Below are 22,620 nucleotides of genomic sequence, written 5' to 3' on the forward strand. Positions count from 1 at the left end.
AACTCTAGCACTCTCCGACCACTGTCTGCTTCATCTCATCCCAACCTACAGGCAGAAACTAAAATGTCTAAACCTGTGGTGAAGAAAAAAAAAAAATGGACAAAAGAAATGGACAAGGGAATCAAAGCTGGAGTTACAGGCTTGCTTTGACTGCACCAACTGGAGAGCTTTTGAAGCTGCAGCTACAGACCTCAATGAACTCACTGACACATCTTACATCAGTTTTTTGCGAGGACATCTGCGTGCAAACTGTGAGAAACTGAACTTTATTGTTCTCACTACCTCATCCGCGTTGCCCTGCAAGCGCAGACACGAGAGAAAGAGACTCATTTGTTCGCACACACACGCACACAGTTCCCCACTGCGTCCCTCTTTGAATGTAAAATGTTTTGTTTGTGATGTTAAGTGTTGTTGCATGTTCGGTGGGCTTTGCGTTATACAAGAGATGTACGGGGGTTTTTATTGTTGGTGTCACAACACTTCCTGACGCTCCGACCTCTGTCACTGTCCCATTGCGGAAGCGCGCTCCGCGCCGGGACAGGTTATTTTAAACATTCTGCAGGGGTAGGGAGCAGGGCATTATGCTACAGGGGTGTTTAGGATATTCTTTTGGTTGTTTTGTTTCTTTATGCCTTGTGGTTAGGTACATATTTATAACAGACATATGTTTTGTTCATTATATACTTTTCTGTTGTTTTCTATATCATTATGTTGATTTATGTTATGTATTAGTGAGCCCTATTCTGAGTACTTCCCTAGCTCAATGGTGTGCCTCAATTATCCCCATTTGACAGTAATAGCTGGGGCTATTTAATGGGGTAGCTCAGTTCCCAAAGGGTGCGTAGTAGGTGAAGGACTCTCCTGTTGTGAGGCAGAGTAAGTTATGTGTTATGCTGATACTTTGGACTATGCATTGTTTGTGCTATCTTTGTTTGTTTTTGGTAGGGAAAAGTATTTTGTTTATTAGTGTTGCTATTTTTGAATATGGTGAAAAATAAATAATTGAAATTAACAGAAGCTACATCCAACCTCTCCTGCAAGTGCCGTTTTCTCCATCTCCACCTAAAACTCACAATCCAACACGTGGGTTGACCGCCCGGTCGCTCACACAAACCAAGACGTTTTGCACAACAACAGCAAACCTTGGTTCACTCCTAATCTTAGTAAGCTGCATCAAGCCAAAGAGGAGGCCTACAGTAGTGGGGACCGGGGCCTATATAAGCAGGCCTGGAACAAGCTGACGAAGGAGATCAGGGTAGCCAAAATAAGCTACAGTGAGAAACTAAAAAATAGCCTCTCGGCCAATGACCCTGCATCAGTTTGGAAAGGCCTGCAACCGATCACGGATTAGAGACCATCCCCCCAGAAAATCCCAGACTGGCTGACGACCTAAATTACTTTTTTTTTTTTTTTTTTTTTTTAAGTATATTTTTTGGGCTTTTTATGCCTTTAATCAGATAGGATAGTGGAGATTGACAGAAAGTAAGTGGGAGAGAGAGTCGGGGTGGGATCCGGAAAGGACCACGGGGCGGGAATCGAACCCGGGTCGTCGGCGTACAGTGCAGGTGCCCCAGCCAGTCGCGCCACTGCTGGGGCCGACCTGAATGACACTTTTACTGCAGGTTTGAAAAGCATCCATTATCACACCCCTCACGCACAAAAGGTTTTCCCTCAACACCCAACCCCTCCCCCCACCTGCGCTAACAATCTGTGAGAATGTGCTGGCTCTTTCAGAAGCATAAGATCAAGAAGGATGGTGATGGTGTGTCCCACTCCTGTCTGCGAGTCTGTGCTCCTAAACCAGTCCCTGGAGCTGTGTGAAGTGCCCTCTTGCTTCAAATGCTCCACCATCATCCCAGTCCCCAAAAAACCCTCCATCACAGGACTAAATGACTACAGGCCCGTCGCCCTGATGCCTGTGGTCATGAAATCCTTTGAAAGATTGGTGTTAAGCCACCTGAAGGACATAACAGGACCCCTGCTGGACTCCCTGCAGTTTGCCTAAAAGGCAAACAGGTCGGCGGATGATGCCGTCAATATGGAACGTATGCCTGGATCCTGTTTGTGGACTTGGGGCCTCGGCATCATTCCTGAACTCCTACATCAGAATCTCACCCAGTTCTCAGTGCCTGCCACCAGCTGTCAGTGGATCATCAGCTTCCTGATTGACAGGCAGCAGCATCCAAAACCCGATCCATCAGCACTGGCGCCCCACAGGGGCGTGTCTTCTCCCTCTACACTAATGACTGCACCTCAAAGAACCCGTTTGTAAAACTCCTGAAGTTTGCAGATGACACCACCATAATTGGTTTGATCCAGGACGGTGACGAGTCTGCTTACAAGCAGGAGGTGAAACAGCTGGTCCAATGGTGCAGTCAAAACCACCTGGAGTTAAACCCCAAGAAGACCATGGAGATGACAGTGGACTTTAGGAGAAGCCTAAATATCCTGGATATTCAGGATACTAGACCCCTCATTTCCTGGTTACAAACTGTTCAACCTCCTTCCCTCTGGTGGGCGATACAGGGCACTGTTCACCAAAACCAGCCAACACAAAGACAGCTTCTTTTCCCAAGCAGTCACTCTTTTGAACGCTCAGAGATAGCCCCCACCTTTACACTGAACAAAGTCAGTCACCACTGTTTTGCTCATCTACCTTATGTATATTTCAACCTTACAATTACAATATAGTTATTAATATATTGCAATTGCACTGAACTGCCTTGCACTATATTTATAGTTCAGATTATTTAATTAATAATGGGAAGGCAGCTCCAGTTCCCACAGGAGATATGCAGCACCACATTAAGACTAGAGGGTGACACGGGAATCAATTTTTACTCCCGTCCCATCCCGAGCCCGCACAAATACTCCCGTCATATCCCGATCACGTGACAGCCCCCCCAAAAGAATTCTGTCCCGCAAAATCCCGAGAGAAAGACTCCCGAATCCCGTCCCGTTCCCTATGTTGATAGATAAAGTTATCCGACTGTTACCCAGTAGCGTGCAGTGACCATACATTTTGGTAGGGCAGAAAGCCTTGTCTAACTTTTCTTTAATAGCCGATCATTTTGGGCTACATTAAAATTACATATTTTACAGGACTTTGCTGTAGGCTATGCTTAAATCATTTCATAGTCAGAATCTGAGATTCTGTAGATCTGCAGTAGGCTAACCCATCAGTTAAGTTTGCACCGTTCTCATCACGTTAAACCAGCGAAGCATATATGGGTAAACAAAACTATTTTTTGTGTTCCGCCAGGGTTATGCGATAAATATATTGAGGAATGCGATCGTCGAGGTGCCATGCCCCAACATTGCATGACACATTAAACTCAACGAGAATCACCAACATCAACAACAAACGTATTGTGGGTTGTAATTGGTTCTCTTTTCTAAAACGAAATGCCTCACGTCTTTGGGCGCACTCACTGCATTGCAGCGTCATTTTTTAAAGTTAATCTCTGGCTTCCCGCCAGCTCCCGTTTATTATTTCCTGTCCCGTCCCAATCACGTTACCAACAGTGAAATTTACTCCCGTACTGCGGGAAACCCGCGGGAGTCCCGAAAAATTGTCACCCTCTAATTAAGACAAGACGTGGTGCTGTGGTCTGCAGCGGTGAGGTCAGCAATTCTGATCAAGCTGACAGTGCCATGGGAGGAGGGACTGGAAGTTGCATATGAGAGAGAGAAGGCAGAGTATGCAGACCTAGTCACAGAGTGCAGAGAAAGTGGATGGAGTGTGAGGCTGTACCTGGTGGAGGTGAGGTGGGAGCCAGAGGCTTTGTGGGCAGATCTACATCACGCCTGCTCAAGGACCTGGGACTACGTGGAGCTACACTGAGCAGATCCACCAAAGAGCTCTCTGAGGAAGCGGAGAAAGCAAGCCACTGGCTCTGGCTGAAATGACGAGACAAGGCTTGGGGAGTAACATCCAATTATGTGCGAGGACGCTCGTGCCCAACACTAAACTCGTGCATGAGCTGTCATCTACCAATCAGCATGTAAAAACTGGTGCCGGAAGTTGCAACCATGTAACGCCATGTTTTCAAAAATGTCAGCGCCCAAATGCCATGCTAAGTGGCTGAAGCTAACCCTTCAAATCCTGACCCCCTGGTGTTACAGTAGGCTAGTGCAGAACTCAAGGTTAGGAGCTGCACTGAGACACTACATAATTCCTAGTTCACATCCCATACCCCAGGGGGAGCTGGCTGCGTCTTTAGGGCATGTCATTATAAGTTGGGTGGAGAGGGAACTCTCGTGGTTCTTTGCGACTGCCCGCATCGTGTGGCGCGAGTTCCAAACCAGCGTCGTGTCCATCGGACGTGGTCTCTTGAATCCTACAGGGAACTGAAGGATCTTACCATCCACCTTCCTGAACGTACAATCAATCGCTTGTGCTGACTGGCACTGGTGCCAGGCTTGTGCTGATCTGGAGGTAAGCCTTCTCTCCCCTGGGATATATACACACACACACACCCTTAGCATCTTACATTCATACCTCCACGTTAAAGTACACGCATAAAGTTAGGGTCTCCGGATGCTAGGACGGTTTGATAGTGTTACAAACAAGCCAAGTCCACCCCAACAAAGACACGAAAACTGCCAAGACGCTATCTCTGACAAACCAATACAAACAAAAGGGTTACAAAACTAGCTCACTTACCTGCTACGTTGTCTAGGGATTCTAAAATAACTACACGCTAGCTAGGACCTGGGTCGTAACGTTAACCTTGCCCTGCCGTGTATGTGTGAACGTGAAATTTGAAAACTAGGTCAGTATGGATGAACTGTGGGTGCGACTAATGAGAAGGCCAGGAGCGTAGCTTACCATCCGCCGAAGAACGCACAGGGATAACCCAATCCTTACTCCCAGCGAGTGGCCAGCCCAAGCTCCAAGTCCTTCAGGTCAAAGTTTTATCTTACGACGACGGTAGTCCACAAAAAGGAGAATGTCCAAACAAGAATCCTAAAAAGGTCTGAGAGGTCATGGCACGCTGCGTTGCCGACACAGAAACTCACATCATGGGAAAACGCGCCACCTCAATCAGTCACCTGTTTCCCATTTTCAAACCTTGGTGCGTCCACGCCCACTAATCAGCTGACGCTTCCACGGCCTTCTCATATCAGTGTGTAGTTTCCCTGACTGTCCACTACGTAACAATAGCCCCTAGACTAGTGTAGTTAAACCCTTTCCTGTGTACCTAGCGTCTACGAGACCGTAACACCTGGTTTCAGCACACTCCGAAGAGACCCAAGGTTAGTGTTGATGGAATATGTACTTATCAATGTGCATTTTAAGCCTTAAAGTAATTTTGGGCTGTAACTAGGCCTAGATAATCTTTTGCTTGAGTAGGCTAAGTTAGTGTTAATTGACGTGAATGAACGACAAAATACTTCCACACGGGTGATTTCAGAGTAGCAAGAGGGGCTCCGATTTCGGTGCGTTTGTGCATCATACATGGCATACATGCGATGATTGAGATGTAATTTCGATCGATTTCGATATAAAATCAAAATACTGACACCCCTACTCGTTAGCTCCCCATTTTCGTTCCGATGACTGCTCCCTTCCTTCCCCTTTTCCCTCTCCCCTTTCCATTCCCGGAGCCACGTCTGTACAACACGCCATGACTCATAAAGAGGCGTTCGTTCAAAGTTTAACCTCACTAGCTCCACCTTTTCCGATCAGTTCCAATAAGGACACTCCATATTCATATTTAACTCTGACTCAGATCTTCAGCTTTTCACACTACATCTCATATCAGTCAGGTCAAGCATCGCCTACTAGCCTGCTCTTCATCTCAGACGAAGGGTACTCATCACTCGTCACAGGTTCCAGACTCTTTTAAAATCCATCTTGTCAAATCTGGTTCCCGCAGACTGCTACTCTGTGCATTCATTCAGGATAGGATGTGCTACTACAGCTGCATGCAGCTCCAATCTAGTGGATCTACGACTTTCTAAGCAAGCACTAATGTAATTTCGGTGGCGGCCTTCTTTTCTGCTTCTGCTTTTGGGGTGCAAGTGGCCATCCGCTTCAGGCATTCCAGGACCACGACCAGCTACCATGCCAAACAAGTGCATAGCTTATACGCTCAGCATAACAATCATATCAACGGGCGAACTAGTGAAATTATGTTTTCTAAACAAAGTTCGGGAGGAGCCCTTAGGGATCATTGACAGCAATTAACTCACCTGTCTACCGCCGCCAGGACATTTAAGCTGACCTCCTTATCCATACGTCACACGCTGCAATCATATCGACGGGCAAACTAGTGAAACCCCGTTATGCGAACCCTGACACCTACTTGCAGACTGACCAATGAATCTGCCACCGTCTCTGACCCTAGTAGCCACTGCCACGCTTTGCCACTACTGTTTTTTTGTTACAGATTAATTACAGATGATAAAGACGTAAGTTTCTTGCCATTTCGTCGGATAAGAGCACTTCTACCTCGCATTCGCTGGAAATAAACTTTTGTTTTTAATTGATTTCAATTATTACATTTAGGTTCAAGTACGGATAGATCCACAAATGAGTTTTCCTTCTTATTAATATTGCTGGATAGGCCATTTTGTCTTTGCGGAGGTCTGCGCTCACGAGTGGCCTTCTCGTTAGCATATTAAAATTAGTGATTGAGGGAGGAGAGAGGGTGGAGTGTAATGCTCGTGCATGTGCGCTTAATTTCACGTTAATTGGGATGTACAAAGAAAAGTTGTGCAGATTCCTGCCTACGCACAGTTTCATACATCTGAATTTGTTTGTGCATGCTCTACTTTCCAGGTTTTCGCGTACACAATGTTTTAGTTGGAATTCTATGCAAGTCTTTGTACATGAGGCCCCTGGACCGAGGACAGAGCCTATGTCAAAGACTCTCATTGTTGCTTGTTCCATGTGCCCTTTTTTCAGTTTGAGCCCCTATTCCTCCAAAGGTCTCTTCATGGCCCTACTCACTTACTCCATTTTCTCACTCAATGACGTTTTTTGAATAAATGGAATGTTCAGGTCAGACAATTCAAAGTGTGTGAAGTGATCACTAGCGGTGAGTCAGAGTGGGGATGTCCTGAGATATAGCCAGTTATGGTATGTCTCTAGTCCAATCAGAAATAAACAATAGTTTGACAAGACCTAACTGCTGTATACAGAATATATTTATACAGCACATAGAATATATAAAACATGTTTGACAGAACATTTTATTTCTACAAGTTATTTCTATTATAATTTTAAAAAAAGTATCTGAAAATGTAGTTGGTAGGCTGTCACTATATTTGCTAAATAAGTTTAACCAGTTCAGCTAGGTAAATTAATGGGTAACGCTTTAGAATAACATGTGCTTATTAGGTATTATCAGTGCATAATAAGCAGTTAACAATTCATTACTAACATTTAGTTAACTGTTGTTATCCTTTAATAACATTAACTAACAGTTAACATGCAGCTTGTAAGTGTTAATAAGCAGCCTTTTAAGTTCCTTACAAGCATATTTGTTTCCAGTTTACAAGCAGCTTGTTAATGCTTGTTTATGGTGTATAAAACAAAGAGGTGGATAACTAATACGGCAAATTAAATCAGCTCAGATTAGCCTTACCTAATAGCCACAATACATGGCAGGGTTACTGTGACATTAAAAAAGAGCCATAGGAATATGAAAATAAAAATGATTCTCACATCTATATCATTTTCCTCCAACCGCTGGTCATACTCGCTGAGGGAGGCCAAAAATATGAGGGACGTCACATTCTCAAAGCAATGGATCCACTTACGTCGCTCCGACTTCTGTCCACCCACATCCACAATCCTATGTCACAAGCAGAGCAAGAGAGAAATTATCACTGCTTACACAACCATTTACTTAACAAAAATTATGCTGTTTTCTCACCTTAACCTCATTGAATTGCTAGAGACCTAAATGCCACTTCAGAGTTAATAGTAGAATCATCAAAAACATACAAATGACACATCACGAAAGACCAAAGCACTACAAAACATGTTTAACCTTGTTCAAAATCCAGTCTCAGACTACCTTTTAAAACAAAAGAATGCATGACTACATGAGTCAACAATAGCAAATTTCACACTTCCATGATACATGACATTCACTATAAAAAAAAAAATCAAAATTGTGACAAATAACATGACTGATTAAAACAGTGTCCACTAAGCATACCCTGCTTATTTCGACCCTCTGCCCAACATAGCTAGAGGTGCCAGTGGTAATAGTGATGATCGTGTCCGTAATGGACGTGGTACAGACAGCAGGGGTAGTAAAAATAGGGCTCTGAAGAACTACAAAGTCACCAGCGATAGGAACTGATTTGACCAGGCTACTTTATTGTATAGTAGCATAGGGTTTGTGGTTATAGCAATAGTTTACAATTGTTGGTATATGTGACTGTTTTCATGTTCATTTGTTATGTGGGTGCGGCAGAGTAATACAGTTATATTCAATTTACTATCAATATCTCATTGCTTCCACGCATAATAAATTTAAATGTTAAAACAGCTTGCCATGGATGCACACACAATGGTAAGCTCTGCTTTCAAGTTTATCCAGTGTAGGCAGCTTGCCATAAGGTATGTTAAAACGGCTTGGAATTGGCAGGTCATGGAGAACGGCATTGGCAAGTAACCTAATCCAACGTCAAGGGACTCACTGCTTTCAAGTTCATTCAGTGTGTTCCCATATGCTTCAAGAAATTTGATGTCTTCTCCCATAACAGGCAATAGTTTTAAACATGTTAGCCTATACAGTATGTCGGTGTCTCGATTCCCAGCGCTAGTACGCATTTTAACAGCAACTATGCGCTAACATAGGCTACCCCCTGTCAGAGCAGCTTAATTAGTGATAACATACGAAGATGGTTCCGTAGTCTCTTTGACAGCTCAGGGATATCAGAGAATGTCTAATAAGGGGAGAACTTCCACTCTCGGAAAACTTCCGGTTTCTGAACTGGTTGCAGTTCCTTCTCTGGTTCCATGTGAGGGCGCTTGTCCACGAGTGCAGAATGGATGGAGGTCTATGGAGCTGTACCCCTCAAAATCCACTTTTCTCGGGATATATATAATATAGCACAATGCTAGCGTGTTATGGGCAACAACGTCAACGATCCAACCTGTAAGAAATCGAAAGGACATAAGTACTCGTTCATTCAACTTTCGACCTATAACCCATGTTGAACTTGTAAAAACTACAATCAAATCTGAGATTTCTCAATGATAGTCACGTGTAAGAGACAAATTTAGCCGTCTAGCTCCATAGACTCCCATTCATATTGCACTTATGGTGATCGCCCCCAGTGGAACTCTGGTGGAACTGCAACCAAAATTCGGTACAATGGGACTTAATAGGGAGTGGCCAGGCTCTCCGTAGACGGGCTCTGGGGATATCAATGCAGAGGTATGTTTGTAAGCTACATATTAATGTTTTTGCAAGTAAACTTTTAGCATTATCTTTATATTCATTGTGATGCTATATGGGCCTCATGCACATGAAAGATTAATGTCATGTAAATGTTGTTCGAAACACACAGTGAGTTTTCAGTTTACAAGTTTGCTGATAACATTTCAAATAGATGCCAGTTAGTGCATTTGCAAGGTTATTGTGTAAAGTATGCTGTTGATGTTGTTTCATAGCTCTTGTCATAGATTTTGACAAGAGCTTGTGATATTGCTTTAAAGTAGGCTACTTGGTATGGGCTCAGGCGAGCTGTCAAATACTGTACACTAGCCTATGTGGTGCACCCCTCTGCTTTAAGCTTATACATCTAGCGTTTGTTAACTAACTGTATCTGGATGTGGTTTTATGACAGCGCATGACATGCAGTGATGCCTCGCAGTGAAACCGGTTTTGGTGCCCAACCCTAGTGTATACAGACACGCAGGGTTTACGGGTTTTTTTCTTTGGTATTCTTGGTGAAGTTTGTTGTTTATTTAGGTTTGATGGATGCACTACTGCAGCAAATAACGGTCCATCAGAGCACTCTCTCAAACTGAATAGAATAATTCAAATCACACAATTGGATCACACAAGGCACAATTGAATGAAATGGAGCTGTCAACAAATCAGAAAAGATGCATATGCATGCTAATGTCAGTCCAGGGAGTTCAACTTTTATTTTGTATTTATTTTGTGTCTATTCATGTTGATTCCAGTTGGCCTCTATAAACTTACATTTTGAGATCAAATTTTTTAGTCGTAAGTACCAGTGTTGCGCGCGTTGATCTAAATTGAGCGGGTTTTCGCGGTCAGAAAAAAAATATTTTTAATAATATTCGGTCATTTGCATGGACAATTAAAATAAATGAAATATATTTTAAAAATATTTAAAATATCATGTGAAGGCTGACATCAACAGTTAAAGGTGATATATGTAAGAATGTAACTTAAGGTAACTTAAGCTAAAGCAGTTAGATTATGGCAGGAACTCTGTAAAATCATGGTAGTGTAGTGTAGTCGAGTCACTAAACCTTGAGTCCAAGTCCAGTTTATGTCTTCTTAACAACCTCAGCACACCAAAATAGATGCTAGTTGTTTTTTTAAGCATTTGATGAGGTAAATGCCCAGTTTGGGTTTCTACATAAACACTAAATGGAGTAAAAATATATAAGAAGCCTCTCTTTTTCCTCACTTCACTGTTGTGATGCTTTGTTGAAAATTTCAGAAGCTCACAGATGGTCAAGTGATTCATAGCTAGTACTCTGATTGGATTATCTAAAAATATTGTCCATTAGTATCTAAATCGTTCAGATAAAAATCATGTTGCCCAATGTCAATGGGAAAGTGTCACTCAGTAACATTGCCCGGCAACATTGCGCAAAAAGTTGCCCCGTGTAAGGTAGAAAAAATGTCAATAATTAACAGAATAAATGTAAACAAGTTCTATAAATCACCCCTAATACAGACAGTGTACATGTTGATGTGTGTGTGTGTGTGTGTGTGTGTGTGTGTGTGTGACTGACACTTAGTTTCAAATATAAAACTAAATTTCAGGCCTAAATTTGGGGCAGGACAGAGTAGGGCGGAGATGGGGGGCCGTGCTCAGTGTCTCTCTCAGCCAAGGGCACCTTGGGCTGAAAAAGGTTGAAGACCCTTGCATTAACATTAATAGTGTGGCGTTTAAATCCAACCAAAACACTCAAACACAATGAACGGTAATAGGTAAGGGTAGTTCAGGTAGCTTCGAGCAAGGAAAAAACAGCTGCGAGTACACAACACAACCACTGGTGGGGAAACATGCTCTCCAAGATGACTTCTGCTTGAATGTTTTTATTCTGCTAACTCAAAGTTGAGTTGTGCACACACAAAACAACTTCAGCAGGCAGTTTGGGGTGGTAACTAAGGGAAGCACTGGCCCCTTATGATTGGCTACTTTCATGTGACCACACCCTAACACACACCACATTGTACCCTGATTGACAGCTATCATGACATATTGTTACATGAAAAAGAGTCTAAATCAAATAACGTTGTTGCTACATGTCAATAAATACATTTGATGAAATGAGGCATGTATGTTAAGTGATTTAGACCTCTACATTCTGACTAACAATTTAAACATACTACAACATAGTGCATTTCCTATTCCTATCATAAGATAGAGAAATGGAATAGGCTTACTTAATCTGTAACATTAAATGTATAGTTCTATTTTAGGATGATAGTTGGGGACCAAAACAACGTTGCAATTTTGAGTAAGATCGGAATATGCATTTATATAGTCAGGTTCCTTATATTCAGATTTTAACCTTTGTGGGAATTTCTTGGGGATTAGGTAAACTAAACATTTTTGGAAAGGTTATTGTATAAGGAGTCAGAAAATCAATGTTTGCATTTGATCAGATGTCTATATGGCAGCCATATTGAAGTTTAAAAAATGGCCGCCATAAAATGTCAAATTGGGTAACACTTTATAATAATTACACACAATTCATAATTTATTAAGCCTTTGTTAGTTATTAGTTAATAGTTTGTTCATCATTATTAATTTCTTGTTCATACATAATTTATCATCAGTAAAGCATTTGTTCACACAGTTATAAATGGGTTGTTCATTCAACTTTCGACCTATAACCCATGTTGAACTTGTAAAAACTACAATCAAATCTGAGATTTCTCAATGATAGTCACGTGTAAGAGACAAATTTAGCCGTCTAGCTCCATAGACTCCCATTCATATTGCACTTATGGTGATCGCCCCCAGTGGAACTCTGGTGGAACTGCAACCAAAATTCGGTACAATGGGACTTAATAGGGAGTGGCCAGGCTCTCCGTAGACGGGCTCTGGGGATATCAATGCAGAGGTATGTTTGTAAGCTACATATTAATGTTTTTGCAAGTAAACTTTTAGCATTATCTTTATATTCATTGTGATGCTATATGGGCCTCATGCACATGAAAGATTAATGTCATGTAAATGTTGTTCGAAACACACAGTGAGTTTTCAGTTTACAAGTTTGCTGATAACATTTCAAATAGATGCCAGTTAGTGCATTTGCAAGGTTATTGTGTAAAGTATGCTGTTGATGTTGTTTCATAGCTCTTGTCATAGATTTTGACAAGAGCTTGTGATATTGCTTTAAAGTAGGCTACTTGGTATGGGCTCAGGCGAGCTGTCAAATACTGTACACTAGCCTATGTGGTGCACCCCTCTGCTTTAAGCTTATACATCTAGCGTTTGTTAACTAACTGTATCTGGATGTGGTTTTATGACAGCGCATGACATGCAGTGATGCCTCGCAGTGAAACCGGGTTTTGGTGCCCAACCCTAGTGTATACAGACACGCAGGGTTTACGGGTTTTTTTCTTTGGTATTCTTGGTGAAGTTTGTTGTTTATTTAGGTTTGATGGATGCACTACTGCAGCAAATAACGGTCCATCAGAGCACTCTCTCAAACTGAATAGAATAATTCAAATCACACAATTGGATCACACAAGGCACAATTGAATGAAATGGAGCTGTCAACAAATCAGAAAAGATGCATATGCATGCTAATGTCAGTCCAGGGAGTTCAACTTTTATTTTGTATTCATTTTGTGTCTATTCATGTTGATTCCAGTTGGCCTCTATAAACTTACATTTTGAGATCAAATTTTTTAGTCGTAAGTACCAGTGTTGCGCGCGTTGATCTAAATTGAGCGGGTTTTCGCGGTCAGAAAAAAAATATTTTTAATAATATTCGGGTCATTTGCAGGCGGGACAATTAAAATAAATGAAATATATTTTAAAAATATTTAAAATATCATGTGAAGGCTGACATCAACAGTTAAAGGTGATATATGTAAGAATGTAACTTAAGGTAACTTAAGCTAAAGCAGTTAGATTATGGCAGGAACTCTGTAAAATCATGGTAGTGTAGTGTAGTCGAGTCACTAAACCTTGAGTCCAAGTCCAGTTTATGTCTTCTTAACAACCTCAGCACACCAAAATAGATGCTAGTTGTTTTTTTAAGCATTTGATGAGGTAAATGCCCAGTTTGGGTTTCTACATAAACACTAAATGGAGTAAAAATATATAAGAAGCCTCTCTTTTTCCTCACTTCACTGTTGTGATGCTTTGTTGAAAATTTCAGAAGCTCACAGATGGTCAAGTGATTCATAGCTAGTACTCTGATTGGATTATCTAAAAATATTGTCCATTAGTATCTAAATCGTTCAGATAAAAATCATGTTGCCCAATGTCAATGGGAAAGTGTCACTCAGTAACATTGCCCGGCAACATTGCGCAAAAAGTTGCCCCGTGTAAGGTAGAAAAAATGTCAATAATTAACAGAATAAATGTAAACAAGTTCTATAAATCACCCCTAATACAGACAGTGTACATGTTGATGTGTGTGTGTGTGTGTGTGTGTGTGTGTGTGTGTGTGTGTGTGTGTGACTGACACTTAGTTTCAAATATAAAACTAAATTTCAGGCCTAAATTTGGGGCAGGACAGAGTAGGGCGGAGATGGGGGGCCGTGCTCAGTGTCTCTCTCAGCCAAGGGCACCTTGGGCTGAAAAAGGTTGAAGACCCTTGCATTAACATTAATAGTGTGGCGTTTAAATCCAACCAAAACACTCAAACACAATGAACGGTAATAGGTAAGGGTAGTTCAGGTAGCTTCGAGCAAGGAAAAAACAGCTGCGAGTACACAACACAACCACTGGTGGGGAAACATGCTCTCCAAGATGACTTCTGCTTGAATGTTTTTATTCTGCTAACTCAAAGTTGAGTTGTGCACACACAAAACAACTTCAGCAGGCAGTTTGGGGTGGTAACTAAGGGAAGCACTGGCCCCTTATGATTGGCTACTTTCATGTGACCACACCCTAACACACACCACATTGTACCCTGATTGACAGCTATCATGACATATTGTTACATGAAAAAGAGTCTAAATCAAATAACGTTGTTGCTACATGTCAATAAATACATTTGATGAAATGAGGCATGTATGTTAAGTGATTTAGACCTCTACATTCTGACTAACAATTTAAACATACTACAACATAGTGCATTTCCTATTCCTATCATAAGATAGAGAAATGGAATAGTCTTACTTAATCTGTAACATTAAATGTATAGTTCTATTTTAGGATGATAGTTGGGGACCAAAACAACGTTGCAATTTTGAGTAAGATCGGAATATGCATTTATATAGTCAGGTTCCTTATATTCAGATTTTTAACCTTTGTGGGAATTTCTTGGGGATTAGGTAAACTAAACATTTTTGGAAAGGTTATTGTATAAGGAGTCAGAAAATCAATGTTTGCATTTGATCAGATGTCTATATGGCAGCCATATTGAAGTTTAAAAAATGGCCGCCATAAAATGTCAAATTGGGTAACACTTTATAATAATTACACACAATTCATAATTTATTAAGCCTTTGTTAGTTATTAGTTAATAGTTTGTTCATCATTATTAATTTCTTGTTCATACATAATTTATCATCAGTAAAGCATTTGTTCACACAGTTATAAATGGGTTGTTCATAGTACATAAGCCTATCCAAAAAATATGTTTGTAAGTACATGATTTATACTTAATAAATATTGAAACAACCACTTATAAATGAAATCATTTTCCCAATAAAACAGTTGCTAACTATTACAAAATGCTTTGTTCCTTATTTGTAAAGCATTGCTCCTATGTTAATTATCATAAATAAAGTATTTGCAGTGTTTCCCCTAGAATTTTTTCCAGCAGCGGTGCTGTTGATCGTAGGGAAGCACCCGAAACATTTGAAAAAATTACTCCTTAAATGGTGACTTCTGGTGGATTTTGTGAAAGAAATGGACAGATTAAGTTACAAATTATGGCATTATGACATAACCATCAACACAAGCATGATTATTGCAGTACTTGAACAGGATTATTCATGTTTTTCTTTCACCTTTTTCATTTACATTATTAGTATTAGCCACTGTACAACTGTACACTGTAGGCCACTGTACAAACTATTACTATTTAGAATATACAGTGCTGTGCATAAGTTAAGACATTTATATATAATGTATTTATTTACGATACATGATGCATTAAAAAAAATAATTGATGTCTATTTTTTTTTTTTTTTTTAATTAAGGCATTAAGACAAAAGGCAAAATATGTTTTTTATTCCTCCCTTTAGTCAATTTCAGCATGGGTGTCTTAACTTTTGCACAGCACTGTATAAACTATATAGACTTCTCTTTCATGCCATTACACTGTATTGGTGCTGTGCAAATCGAATTGAGTGCCTGTCACTTTAATGCCGTGACGGCCCGTGACGCTGGCTTGATTCTCACGGTTTTAAGCTAACTTAGTAGCGTTGTTGTAGCCTGGCCTTGGCCTGTCTACGTACTTCCGGTCGATTTATTTTCCCTACAGTACAGTACTGCGAAGTCAGAGAGTCTGGTTTCCAGGCTAGCGTTGTTGTGCATGGTGCATAAGAATATGTGGATGAAATTAATTATGTTTCCCATGTCATTTGGTAAAATAAATGGTCAAAAATTCGAAGAAAATCTATCTTGGATTATAGCAGATAAGTGTCTTGTATCATATCTATAATTTTGGTGAGCTCTACGGGAATTACAAACTATCGCAGATGTAAATGCTTGCGTATCCTATTACTCAAATTCAATTAAACCCACCAATAGGCTAGCTAGACCTTAGTTTCACAGCCCATGCACATGTGAGCTACAGTAGGCATGTTAGCAATACAGGGCTTAAAAGCATTGCCTGCATCACAAACAAAAACGAAACAATGCGTGGATTTATCTGGGAATAGGCTACTGAAGGTAGGGGCGAGCTATCTCGCTGACGTGTTTAATTTGGTTCCTTGGTTAACATAATGTAGGCTACGTTTTTTTGCACAAAATTGCGTCTGCTAATAAACTTAAACATAAACACAAACAAAAGTGATCTCCTGTGGAATCCCTGACTGCGCCTTCAACGTTAGCCTACTATTATTTGTTGACATGAAACCTTTTTGCAGTGGCGCTTGAATTCCAGGAGCGGCGCTGCGCCGCTGATGAATACATTGTAGGGGAAACACTGATTTGTACACACAGTTATAAATAGTTTGTTCATAGTAAGTAAGCCTATGTCTAAAATGTGTTTATAAATTAATTGTTACTACTTACCACATTGAGTGCCAAAAACACAATATTGCATGTCTTGTTCCCATGCGTTGAGTGCCAAAAACGCAAAATTGCGTTTTTAGCTTTTTTTAAATTACGAAAATAGACACTTTTTTGCACACCTTATGTGTGATTTTGGGAACTCTATCATGAACAGAACTCAAATAGATGATGATCGCTGGTGGTTTTCCGCTTTGAATTGTGTGTAGTTATTATAAAGTGTTACCTAAAAGGGTAATATCTCAACTTCTGAATAAACTGGAATGTTGATTTGTACTGCTAAACCCACACTGTAAGGGTCAAGTAATCCAATTTGATAGTCTTCCCTACCAGGGGAGATGGGGCAGCCATGGCCTACTGGTTAGCACTTCGGACCTGTAACCGGAGGGTTGCCGGTTCGAACCCCGACCAGTAGGCACGGCTGAAGTGCCCTTGAGCAAGGCACCTTACCCCTCACTGCTCCCTGAGCGCCGCTGTTGGTGCAGGCAGCTCACTGCGCCGATTAGTGTGTACTTCACCTCACTGTGTATACACTGTGTGCTGTGTGTGTTTCACTAATTCACGGATTGGGATAAATGCAGAGACCAAATTTCCCTCACGGGATCAAAAAAGTATATATATTTATACTTATACTTCAAAATAAAACAGCAAGGCAGATGAACATACAGAATAGTCACAGAGAAATAACTGTAGGCTCCCAAATAGCCTATTTAAACTTCCCACAAAGTGAACTAGCATGTAGCCAAGCCAGCTGCAATGTCTCAGAACTCTATACTGTTTGGTCTAATCTGGGTTTTGGGATAACTTTTCCCCTTAAACAACAATATAGCACCTTAATAATATTAATTTAATAATTGACCATTTTTATCAGAGCTTCCCCTCTTCCAAAGAGCAGCAACCGCCATGGTGTGTATATGTGTAAATATATACACATTTTAATATGACCGTCGTCAACTCATTTGAATGTCCCTCAGCAATGTACAGTGGTCTCTGCCTCAGTGGTCTCTCTCAATTTTTTCAGGAGCTGTATATATTTTCAACAAATCCATCAAACATAGGTGTAGTTGTGGAATGGAATAAGAAATACACCCCCCCCCAACAAAACAAATCGCTATGTTAGCTATATAATTTATAGCATAAACTTTGGGGGCAGCTTTGCCACAAGTAAACCACTCTTTTAAGTCATTATCTACAGCATGCTAAAAAAAAAGAGTGAGAGTGTCTGCAGACAAACTGGACTATTTTTACCTTTGTAAGTGTAACGAAAAGTTTTATAAAGGACTGTTTGTGCAGTCAGTGCACTAACTATTACTATTCCAGTTTGTGCCAATTTGTGAGAAGAAAGTCCGCACAAGTCCATTACCAAACTCTCTTCCTTTTGGTGTCTGTTGACAGTAATCGACTTGTACTGACTACTTCTAGCAAGATGGCAAATGTCCTTTTTTATAACAAAGGTTTTTTTCTTACAAAGGTAAAAATACTTAAGATTGTCTGTAGAGAGCCTCTCCATAGTAACATCACTGAATGACAGTATGCTATTTACAATTTTCTGTAAAGTTTGTAAACACGTTATCAAAATCAACTTAATGCAGAACTATATGCATGCACACATCTTTTGTTTAAGCAGGAGAGAGAATACGCACGCACGCTACAGAAGTTGTAGGCTGTTGTTTTCTTTTACTATAGGCATATCTATAGTTGCTGGTTATCAGCACACAATGTTATACGCCAATTCACTAATTCAAGACTCATTATGGATATAACAGTTTTGTGTGCGTACCATAGCATTCATTCCAGCAGGCACCATAGCAAAGCTGCCCCCAAAGGCAAGTGCACAAATGAACGTTGTTTTGGTTCCAAATTAAAGTAAACACTCTTTATCATCTAAATATAGACCCTAGGTTGTTCTTAGACTGGAATTGTTTTTCAAGGCTTTTTATTTACCTGAGTGTTATCCTCTCAACACTAAAGGAATAATCATTGATGCCCGTAGTGGGCACTCTGACCCGAAGGACATCTTGAGCAGTAGGGATGTAGTCAGGGCCAGCTATACGCTCAAGATTTGTCATGAAGCTGTATCAGTGGAGACAGAGAGATTTGAATTATATTTATGTGCTTTACAAACATCACAGACATATAAATTCCACTTGTTCATGTTTCAGTTACCCTTTAAATGAAGTCCTACAATTAACTGTTTTCATTCAATTCTGTTACGTTTTAGAATATAGCCACAGGCATTCAGACAACTGAGGTTATATTTGTGACTAGAATGTTTTGCATGTACACATCAATGTTTTTTTCAGTAAGTATATTTCCAATAAGGCTAGTCACATGAAAAGTTCACCAGACATTAGTATTACCTCAGGAAATCCACATAAAGAAATCCTGACATTAAAGTCCTTAAATAAAATTATGTGTAATAAAGTGGAATGACACAGGAAAAAAGTACTGAACGTGCCAACTGAAGTGTCTTCAATACTTTGTGGAAATGCCTTGTAATGATAGCTTCGAGACATTTCATGTATGAAGAAACTAATCAGTCGCATTATTCAGGTGTGATTTTGGACTATTCTTCTAAACAGATCTTCGGCATGTTGTAGGCTAGATTTGCGTGAGTTCTTTCGATCTGCTTACTTTTGTGAGTTGCGACCACCTAGGCTATATTATAGACGTTCTATGAGGCCCTCTCGGAATGTTCAAGATTTAACTAATCTTTAGTTCCTTCCTCAAATGTTCAGTTGGATTTAGGTCAGGGCCTTGATTTTCTTTCTCTGAAACCAATTGAGTTTCCTTTGCTGTATATTGCTTTGGATCATTGTCCTACTGGAAGGTCTACCCACGTCTCATCCTCATCCTCCTAGTGGATGGCAAGATTCTCCTGGAAAATAATGGCTCCATTTAGGGCTGGGATAAACAATTATTTTTTAAATGATTAATCTAGCGATTATTTTTTCGATGAATCGATTAATCTAACGATTCATTTTTTCAGTCCGATTCGATTTCGATTATCGATTATCTCCCCATTAATTCACTAATAGCAACTTATACATGTTTATTTACATATCTGAATGAAAAAACATGAATTCTTTAACATTGCAATATATGTTTATTGCTCTTAAGATTCCAAAATAAAAGACTATACAAGTGCAAAGTAATGCATTCTTAGTCAGAGGTAGCATTCAATAAAGTTCAGTAGTGTATGTCTAATTGAGTGCCTGGTCATTTTAAGACGTTCGTGTGGGAATCCTTGCAATTAACATTAACACAGTTAAAAGGATGCTGATGTGTGGATGCAATTCATAACGTAGTTAGTTCAAATAACGGTTCGTTCTTCTCCTTTGGACAAGCACTTTTGAGTCTTGGAAAACACTTTTCCATTTACATTGGGATTTTGCAAACATTCAGAGTCAATAAAATGAGCCCTGCATGATAACGAATACAAGCAGCTGCAAGTAAGCATGCTAAACTTGACATCCAAACAGTATTCTAACGTTAGCTTTGAGATACTGCTTGATTGCATACTGTAACTTAACTTAGTCTCCTCAATGTACTATGTTGTGATAAGACCTTAGCAGAGTTTACTTTAACTTTAAAGGTAAACTATGCAGTATTGGCAATTTCCTTACTGTTTTCTCGGTTTTTGCTTCTTTTTCGCTGGCTCTGTCATGACGAATGTCTGAGAAACTCCATCACTACCTTTTTCTAGCCTGTGCCTGGCGTGTATGTGTATTTGAATGCAGTAAAGCAATTCGTTACACTCGTTATACTTCCTGACACTGAGGCCATCGGCCCGCCGGCCCACAGTTGCAAGAGTGGTTTTTCCGCTCACAGGCGCTAGGGGGAAACGAGACGGCCACCATTCAACCCAAAAAAAGTCATATAACCATTTCAATGACTCTGAAGCTGGTAAATTAAGCTAAAAAACTTGCATATTAAGCTAAAAAACCTGCATAGTGTGCCTTTAATGCAGCAGTTTTGAACAAATTTGCACAGCATGGTCATGATGCTAAGTGGATTTAATAGCAATTTAGCCCACTGTGTTCTATGCAGTGCTTCTATGTGGCAACAACAATCCTTTAACAACCGTGAATATTTTGTTAAATGCACATATGCAGAGGAGGAGCAGCGGGCTCGTTACGAGAGAGAGCGGGCGGGGCGAGGAAAGGCTGTGTGAGTAAAAAGTGCAGCTCAATGAAATTATTTTATCTTATCTTTAATTTAAATAGTAGGCCTACAACATAGAACATCAATGTGTGGTTGCCGGTTTTGATTTTGTGGTGCCCAGCCACAGATTAGTCAATGTATGGAAAACACTGAAGGTGTAAATGTAAAAATATTTAGCAGCACACGTTATGCTTGACGAATCGACGCTCATATTTTGCGTCAACATATTTTTTTGTCCCAGCCCTAGCTCCATTCATCTTACCTTTAAGTCTGCCAGTTTTTTAGAGACACAATTTTTTTTTATAGCCCATTAATATATACTAACCCAGCTGATATTAATTTGCACAAATAGGACGTATAATTACTTACTATTAACAGAGTTTAGCTCATTCCTGGCCTTTCCTTGCTTTCGTGAAGTGCTTTTTCTTAGTGTGTTCAATATTTTTTCCTGTCTCATTTCACTTTATTACACATAACTCATGGATTTTAATGTTTGGATTTCTTAACATGTGTGGATTTAATGTGGAGTTAATACTAATGTAATTTCATGTCAATAGCCTCATTGGAAAAATACATACTGAAACTAAAATTGATGCCTTCAATACTTATTTCCCCCGCTTTATCTTACTTTCTATATATGTTTCAATGGCTAGAACAATTGAGGTACATCTGTATGCAAAAGGTTGGGCAACCCTGAACAAAAGATATATTATGGTAATTTTTCAAGTGAAAAGAAGTAAACAAAGTAGGAATGCGCAATATTTATTGGTACATCAGTATTGTCAGATAACAGTGTAAGAATTTTATTATTGACAGAGGGTTTTAGAAGAAGCATCACACAGATCTTTTCAGATAGGATGATACCTACTCTAATCAGAAAATGTCTTACTGTATGTCAAATTCCATATTTCACATCTACACAAAGTTGAAATGATTTCTTATTAATCATGAGCGTATATCTATATTTCTTTAAAGGTGCAGTCAGGGATTTTACTCGATTTCAAGCCCATAACATTTTTTGTCACATTCAGCAATCATCTCCTCACGACTGGTAACTGCCATTCCGTGAGTACACTGTAAAAAGCCCCGGTCTCTGTAGGCAGCCCAGGTCAGAAAACTGGAAACAAACAAAGCGGGGGTAGCATGTCCCCCAAACAAAAACGAAAACCTGCGTGAAATTTCTCTGGGAATACTGAAGGGGTGAGATACCTCTCTGGCATGTTTCATTTGGTCCTTGGTTAAAATATAATGTTTCTTTGTACAAAATAATAAATTTAAATATAAACATAAATACAAACAAACGTGACTTCCTGTGCAATCCTTGATTGCACCTTTAAGTATACATTTTGGGTAGAATCAAAGGAAATGTGCTTGTATCTGCAACAAATAAGCCATCACAAAGATGGCAAATGGTTAATTCTAGTACAGGAAGGACCATTAAAGGGAAACTTGGCAGGATTTCCCCCTCTGCTGGAGAAATTGCGCATTATGCTATTTCAAACTATGGAAAAAGGTAACGATAAAGCACATGGATTTGTTTACAAGCTAGCAAAACGGTTAGCATAAGTTCGGCAGACAATGTGGACGTTACAAGGTAAGAAACACGATTTAAAATGAGTTTCTTGTTTCTCACTTCTCTTTCCGGGACGGTAGTCTCAATGTTGCAAGGTTGGTTTTCCGCCTGGGGACGCTAGGGGCAGCGGGAAAAGTCACCATTTTCAATGGAACAGGTCAATTAACCATCCAAATGATTTCTAAACGGGTTTATTACGTTGAAATAGTTGCCAAGTTCCCCTTTAAAGGAAATAAAAAAGATTTGGTATCACCATTGGCAAGTTTTACGTCCTT

General features: G+C 40.0%; 1 protein-coding gene across 2 annotated transcripts in view; it reads right to left on the reverse strand.

Moving 5' to 3' along the window:
- LOC125300963 (guanine nucleotide-binding protein subunit alpha-11-like) overlaps positions 1 to 22,620 on the reverse strand; it is a 50,339-nt gene that overhangs the window by 3,715 nt on the left and 24,004 nt on the right. For both annotated transcript variants that reach the window (XM_048253172.1, XM_048253173.1), the window contains exons 5-6: positions 18,553 to 18,681; positions 7,676 to 7,805 (exon numbers count right to left, since the gene is read on the reverse strand). In XM_048253172.1, the coding sequence (XP_048109129.1) occupies positions 7,676 to 7,805; positions 18,553 to 18,681 (259 nt within the window). The remainder of the gene's footprint in view (positions 1 to 7,675; positions 7,806 to 18,552; positions 18,682 to 22,620) is intronic.

Source organism: Alosa alosa, chromosome 9 (genome assembly GCF_017589495.1).
Source record: "Alosa alosa isolate M-15738 ecotype Scorff River chromosome 9, AALO_Geno_1.1, whole genome shotgun sequence".
In the NCBI taxonomy this organism is placed as follows: Eukaryota; Metazoa; Chordata; class Actinopteri; order Clupeiformes; family Clupeidae; genus Alosa; species Alosa alosa.